This window comes from Microplitis demolitor, chromosome 4 (assembly GCF_026212275.2).
Source record: "Microplitis demolitor isolate Queensland-Clemson2020A chromosome 4, iyMicDemo2.1a, whole genome shotgun sequence".
NCBI classification, from domain to species: Eukaryota; Metazoa; Arthropoda; class Insecta; order Hymenoptera; family Braconidae; genus Microplitis; species Microplitis demolitor.
In genome coordinates this window covers 8,571,069-8,577,878 of record NC_068548.1, presented here as the reverse complement: position 1 = coordinate 8,577,878, position 6,810 = coordinate 8,571,069, and the positions used below count along the sequence as shown (strand labels likewise).

Here is a 6,810-nt window from a genome sequence, read left to right as displayed (position 1 = left end):
GCGAAAGCTACCTTTCCGTTAACTACTTTACCTTCCAGAATTCACTTTCATCTTGTCTTATATTTCTGTCTCCTTTTTTTCGAGAGAGTTCTATTATTCAAGATTTATCGATACTTTGATAGCTGAAAATTTATAATAAAGAAATAAAATAATATAAAAAACTACAATAGAAAAGACAAAAGCTGTAACCTTGCTGCATAACCTTGTCGCTGACTTCCAAAGTCGCATTCCAGAGTAGCAAACGTAGTCACGCAAAGCCAGGGAACAAATTTAAAATCGTTTAATGAGTCGGTGGCAGCGCTGAAGAGGTAAGTGGGGAAGTACAACGTCGATCACTTTCTCCGTACGACATCAAAGAAAGATAGAGTGTACTTCTACTTAAAGAAAAAAGAAGAAAAAAATAATTTCTTTCCTTCTTTGCTAATTCCTTTCTTCTTCAGGATCCTTTATACCTACTTTTCTGCCACCACTACATCAGACATCCCCGCCAGCAAAACTGCAATAATGTTTGCTTTCTTTGAGCGATTCCAATTCGCCTCAAGTTTACCCAGACCTGCATTTACTTTCATGGGGGAAGATACATGCCTATATAACCACGGTGTTCCGCTTATTGGACCAAGTAAAGCGAGTTTTCCTACAACAAGGGAACAAGAGTTTGCGCCCGGTCCCCACACGGGTGGCGTTCGAAAATTATGAAATTTCGCCCGAGATGCACAGTGAGTCGCGTTAAGTTTTTCATTGTGTTGTTGTTACATATTATTAACAATTAATTTTTGTTTATTTATTGATTATAGATTGCATTTGTGGCGCTACTGCTTCAAGTTGCCCTTGTTAGCAGTAAGGCGCTTCAACAAAATGCCGGGATTATACAGAACCAATGGCAGAATCAACAAGGGTAATTAAATAATTATTTTATAAAAATGGATTAGTATAATACTTGTAACTTCCAATAATACTAATAATTGTTTCATTTATAGGAACACAGAGGGAATCCAAAAAAGATATGATCCGGGAGCAGATTCAGGACATGATGATCATCATGATCATGGATACTGGAAGAAAAAGTTAATCTGGAAACCTGGCTGGAAGAAAATTTGGAAACCAGCTCAAAAACAAATTTGGAAACCCGCATGGAAAAAAATCTGGAAACCTGTTTGGGAGCCAACGCAACGAGCGATATGGAAAGAAATTCAAGTGCCGGCTTGGAAAAAAATTTGGAAGCCAGTTTGGAAAGAAATTCAAGTGCCTGTGTGGAAAGAAATTCAAGTTCCTGCATGGAAAAAAGTTTGGAAACCTGTGTGGAAACCAATTAAGGTACCTGGATGGAAAGAAATTCAAGTTCCAGACTGGAAAAAAGTGTGGAAGCCAATTTGGAAAGAAATCCAAGTGCCTGCATGGAAAGAAATTCAAGTGCCTGCATGGAAAAAAATCTGGGTTCCTGAGTGGATTAAAGTTGGAGTTCCTGGAGAGCATAACATTGGGACAGATCATAGCGGATGGCAGTATACAAGTCATGATCTTTGGAAGAAAAAACTAATTTGGAAACCCCTTTGGAAAAAATACTGGAAGCCAGCAAAAAAACAAATTTGGGTACCAGACAAGAAACTCGAATGGAAGGAAGAATGGAAACAAATATGGAAACCGGCAAAAAAACAAATTTGGTTAGACGATAAAAAACTTGTTTGGAAAGAAGAATGGAAACAAATTTGGAAGCCTGACAAGAAACTTATTTGGGTCCCAGACAAAAAACTTGAGTGGAAAGAAGCCTGGAAACAAATCTGGAAAACAGAAAAGAAACAGGAATGGATACTAGACAAAAAACTAGCTTGGAAAGAAGCCTGGAAGCAAATTTGGGTGCCTGCATGGAAGGAGATTTGGGTACCAGATTGGAAAAAAATTTGGAAACCAGTTTGGATCTCAGAATGGTTTCCGGCAGAAGATCATCATCATCCTCATCATGGTAGTGGATGGGAAGATCGTAAGGATGATGTAGCTGAAGATCAAAGACAACGATTAGCTAGACAAAGTCAGCAATTCGAGTCACAGCAACAGGGTCTTCAACAAACTCAACAAGTACAACAAGGCCCTATTCCGCTTGCGTCTATTACCGCTGACTTGGTTCCTCCACCATCGAATCAACAAACAACTTGGAAATTGCCAAGTCGTTAATAATTAGTACTTCTTGAACTTGTACGAATAAAATTCTTTTATTCTTCAAGCCGGAAATGTAATATAAGCCAATGTACATATAATTACTGAGATTTGATAGCAAAAGAGTTATAAGAGCGGAAGAAACGTAACTTCTGCTTTGCTCATTCCTTTCAAATCAGTTATTAATGTTATTATTATTATTATTATTATTATTATTATTATTATTATTATTATTGTTATTATTATTACTATTAATTTTTTATTGTTTTTTTTTAATTTACAAAAACAAGTTATTTGTTATTACGATTGTTAATTAATTATCTGTTATACGAATAAATTAAAATAACATTCCATTTATAAATATTTTATTATCTATTTGTACCATCATTATCCAGTCTTTCAAAATATTATGTGATTTTAATTATTATTATTATAAATTCGCGGATGGGAAATTGCTCGTGAACTCAAGAGAAAGTGCAACACTCGTGCATTAATCGTTTAAACTAGGGAACTGTATAAGACAAGTTTTTATAAGAGAAAGTATGAGTACATTAAACCACCTACACTATCAATCATTTCACATATTTACAATGCACAGGAAATATAAAATAATTAAAACTACATGAAATCATACAAAAAATAGTAAATGAGCGGAAAAAAATATGTAACTTTAACTTTTTAAGGGGAATAGCCACTGTGAGGATCGGAAAAATAGGTGATTTTCGGGAATTTTTTGGACTGGGATAATAAAGAAATTTGGAGATCAGGTTTTTTTTGTTTTATAGAGTAGACATTGAAGATAATTCTCCTAAATTTTTATTTAAAAATATCACGTTGTTATAAAGTTATAAACATTTTTGTCGAATACCACAGTCTCATCTTTAACTCAAAAACGGATTATCGGAAACGAAAAAACTAAACCGCGTTGTAATCTGTATGTATGAGGTTATAATTCCACGTAGGGGATTTTGAAAATTTGGATTTGAAAAAAAAATAACGACATATTAAAAATTTCTCCGTTTTTTTTCTCATTTTTTTGGATTCAAACAGCCTTAAAAAATCTTAAAAATCAAAATTTTCAAAATCCCCTAGGTGCAAATTTAGCTACTGAATAGACGAATACGAAAAAAAAAGTTGCGAATCGGTTCATATTTATGCAAATTACAGATGAGACCAGTTCAAAAAAAGTAGTTTCGAGAAAAACGCTTTTAAAGTTTTTAGTTAATGCAACGGTCAGTTGACGCACTGTCACAAAAATGACTATAGCTCGAAAAATATTCGGAATTTTCATATAATACTCTAGATACATATTTTTAAACATATAAACTTTGATTTAATAAAAAAAAAAAATTTTTTTATCGGACAAGATGTGTACATCCAAAAGTACTAAAAGAACTGAATAAAGCTCATTAATTAAGTAAATCTACTTTAAGAAGAAATTATTTTTATACGTTTTGAATTTTCGATAAATGTAATAAAACCTGAATACAATATTTTATAAAGAAGTATTTTTACCGTATGTCGTCAAGAGGTCAAGTATATCTGAGGATCATCAGGATAACTATAATTAGATTCTTTTCAAATAAATCGAGCATACAACGTAGCTATATAAGCAGAAGATTAGAAATGAAAATAATCACAGTTAAATGTAATTGACAGTAAAAATGTGTATTTTACTCTTGTTTTTATTAATCATGTTAATGAGTGCTTTTTTAATTCTAAATTGCCTAAAACCTTACAAATTTCCACCAGGTAATTTATTAAATTTTTCAATAATCAAATACTTAAATATTTTTGTTACAATATAAAAATTAAATATATTAACAAATTTACTACTTTAATAGGTCCAAAATGGTTACCATTTATTGGTTGTATTCTTGAACTTCAAAAAAGAAAAAAAAAATCCGGTTATACTTATCTTGTTTTTAATGAATTGACTGAAAAATATGGCCAAATATTAGGATTAAAACTCGGTTGTCAAAAGTTTGTAGTTGTGTCAGGTAATAATTTAATAAGAAAAACCCTCATGATATCTGAGTTCCATGGAAGACCTGATGGTTTTTTCTTCCGAGTTCGAGCATTTGGAAAAAGGAAAGGTATCGTATTTGCAGACGGTCCACTTTGGTATCGAAGCAAACGTAATACGATAAAATATATATCACACTTTGGATTCGGACATGGTTTAGGCAATAAATATTTAAAAGAAGAAGCAGAAATGTTAATCTGTCATTTAAAGAAAAAAACTCTAAATGGCACTAAAATGATCGAAATGAATAAAGTTTTTGATATTGCTGTCCTTAATTCCTTATGGATTTTACTTGCAGGAAAACGATTTTCTTATGACGATTCTAAAGTTGAAAATATTTTAGCCACTGTTCATGAAGCTTTCAAGTGATTTCTTTGAATTACCTCCATCAGAAAATACGATTCAAAATGACTAAAAATGATTTGAAAAGATTATATTGGATAACACTTACATTTCATAACATTTAGTGCTACTAAATCCTCCCAATACAACTTCTGATGGGTGTTAGACAATATGAACCGTTTTAAATCGTATTTTCTAGACAGAATTATATATTTAGAGGTCTATAATGATGAACGACCAAGCTAATAATTGATTATTTTTTAGATCGAATGATACTTTGGGAGGAATTATTTCTCATTTTCCGTTTCTTCGATTCATTATTCCAGAATTATCAGGCTACACTAGTCTTATGAAAGTTCTTCATACGCTTTGGAACTTTATCGATGATGAAATAGAAAATCATTTGAAAGAATTCCAGTTTAATCAACCTGCAAATAATTTTATTGATGCTTATCTTCTCGAATCATATGATGCAAATTCTAAACAATGTTTGTTCGATCGTAAGATATTAATGTTATTATTATATAAAAAGACCTGTTAGATGATGGAGTAGAGGGAGCTCCGGCATTAAAAAAAATGATTTGAAGTGGTTTACAATGTTACATGTCCATTAGAGGAATCATTTGATATCATTTGAATTATTCGAAATAATTTCAAATCATCTTTCTTAATATCACGGAGATCTTTTACTCTTATCCAACTGGACTAACCTTTGCAGCCTTCATCTCGCAGGGAAAAATCTCTCTAAATGACACATCAACCGTATTTTTATTTGTCACTACTTGAATTAAAAATCTTTTCAAAATGTAAGCCAGCCCTCGCGGTTTTGAATCACCCTGGAAACACCCCGGAAACACGGTGGAATCACGGTGGATCCATGACGGTTACAGGGTGGGTTTTTCGTCATTTTATCACCGTGATTCCACGTACACCGCGTAATCACCGCGGATATACTGTGGAATCTCGGTGAATACACCGTAGAATCACGGTGAGTACATAGTGTAACCATCGTGGAAACACCGTGTATACACGGTGATAATATGGCACAAACCCACCCTATAACCATCCTGGATCCACCGAGATTCTACCGTGTTTCCACTCCCAGGATATTTCCAGGCTGATTCAAAACCGTCAGGGAGCACATCATCTTAAATTTTTTTTTTTTAGGTAAAGAATTAATTGTAATTTGCTTGGATCTTTTCATGGCTGGTTCAAAAACAACAATTGATTCTTTAACAGCTATATTTGCACTTGTCTTTCATCATCCAGATTGGATGAAAACTTTAAGGAGTGATCTTGACACTGCTGTTGGGCATAGTATACCAACACTCGATCATATTCCAGTATTGCCTCGTATTGAAGCGTTTTTGTCCGAGGTACCCTTAATATATTAAAAATTAAAATTTAAAAATTTTCAAATAAAATAAACTATATTATTTGATCAATTTTTATCATAGGCAATGAGAGTACTAGTTCTTACACCTTTAGGCCTTCCTCACAGAACAACAGAAAATGTTTCGTTAGAAGGTTATCACATTCCGAAAGTAATAACAAAAGTTATACATAGTACATAGAATTCCCAAGAAATTCACTTTTCATTTACGCCGTATTGTTCTTTAGGATACTGTTATTCTCTTCAATCTGCACAGCGCAAATAACGATGAATCGTGTTGGGAAAAACCAGAAGAATTTCGTCCTGACCGGTTTCTTGATGAAAACGGACGATATCATCGTAGAAATGAATTTATTCCATTCGGATTAGGTAACTCAATTGTTTATATTTTTATTTCTATTTTTTTAATTTACAAATAATTGTTTTATTATATATATGATAGGAAAACGAAGATGTTTAGGGGAAATTATGGCGAAATCATTAATTTTTTTGTTTTTTACCAATGTACTTCATAATTTTGATCTGGAAATACCAAAAGGACATAAATTACCACCATTAGATGGTATTGATGGTTTTCTTATATCTCCAAGACCTTATTTTACTAATTTCATGCAACGTAATTAAATAAAATTGATTTAAAGACGTTATTGCGTGGTTATTACTATTAAAGGTTTTAGACTTATCACACATGGAGAAAAGTACCGCTCAAAATTAAATAGTACCCATACAGGAGCTGCTAGAGTTGAACGATAAGGCCCTACTTGGCCCAGTAATGGGAACCAAGCTTTGGCATACCTATATTGGCCCATGCTTGGCTCAAGATTGGGTACTCAGTCCTGGCCGTTACAATGATTACCCAGGCTTGGGCCAAGACTAGGTTCCCTTGTGTTGGCCATTT

At 33.0% G+C, this 6,810-nt stretch overlaps 2 protein-coding genes across 2 annotated transcripts; both read left to right on the top strand.

The window, feature by feature from the left end:
* Window positions 1-600: 600 nt before the first annotated feature.
* On the top strand, window positions 601-2,491 carry LOC103572871 (uncharacterized). Its single transcript, XM_008551669.3, has 3 exons — window positions 601-716; window positions 795-895; window positions 978-2,491. Exons 1-3 carry the CDS (start codon window positions 693-695, stop codon window positions 2,167-2,169), a joined length of 1,317 nt encoding a protein of 438 aa, XP_008549891.1. The 5' UTR covers window positions 601-692; the 3' UTR covers window positions 2,170-2,491.
* Window positions 2,492-3,815: 1,324 nt separating this feature from the next.
* On the top strand, window positions 3,816-6,589 carry LOC103572873 (methyl farnesoate epoxidase-like). The gene is made up of 8 exons (XM_008551670.1): window positions 3,816-3,903; window positions 3,996-4,542; window positions 4,784-5,019; window positions 5,687-5,895; window positions 5,977-6,063; window positions 6,140-6,281; window positions 6,355-6,523; window positions 6,583-6,589. Exons 1-8 carry the CDS (start codon window positions 3,816-3,818, stop codon window positions 6,587-6,589), a joined length of 1,485 nt encoding a protein of 494 aa, XP_008549892.1.
* The last annotated feature ends 221 nt before the right edge of the window (window positions 6,590-6,810 follow it).

Bases quoted from the DNA above. Each gene is read 5' to 3' on its own strand.
- LOC103572871 (XM_008551669.3), top strand. From the start codon at position 693: ATGAAATTTCGCCCGAGATGCACA. The intron at 717-794 runs GTGAGTCGCGTT...TATTGATTATAG, and splicing joins AATTTCGCCCGAGATGCACA to ATTGCATTTGTGGCGCTACT. The intron at 896-977 runs GTAATTAAATAA...TTTCATTTATAG, and splicing joins CAATGGCAGAATCAACAAGG to GAACACAGAGGGAATCCAAA.
- LOC103572873 (XM_008551670.1), top strand. From the start codon at position 3,816: ATGTGTATTTTACTCTTGTTTTTATTAATCATGTTAATGAGTGCTTTT. The intron at 5,020-5,686 runs GTAAGATATTAA...TTTTTTTTTTAG, and splicing joins TAAACAATGTTTGTTCGATC to GTAAAGAATTAATTGTAATT. The intron at 6,282-6,354 runs GTAACTCAATTG...TATATATGATAG, and splicing joins ATTTATTCCATTCGGATTAG to GAAAACGAAGATGTTTAGGG.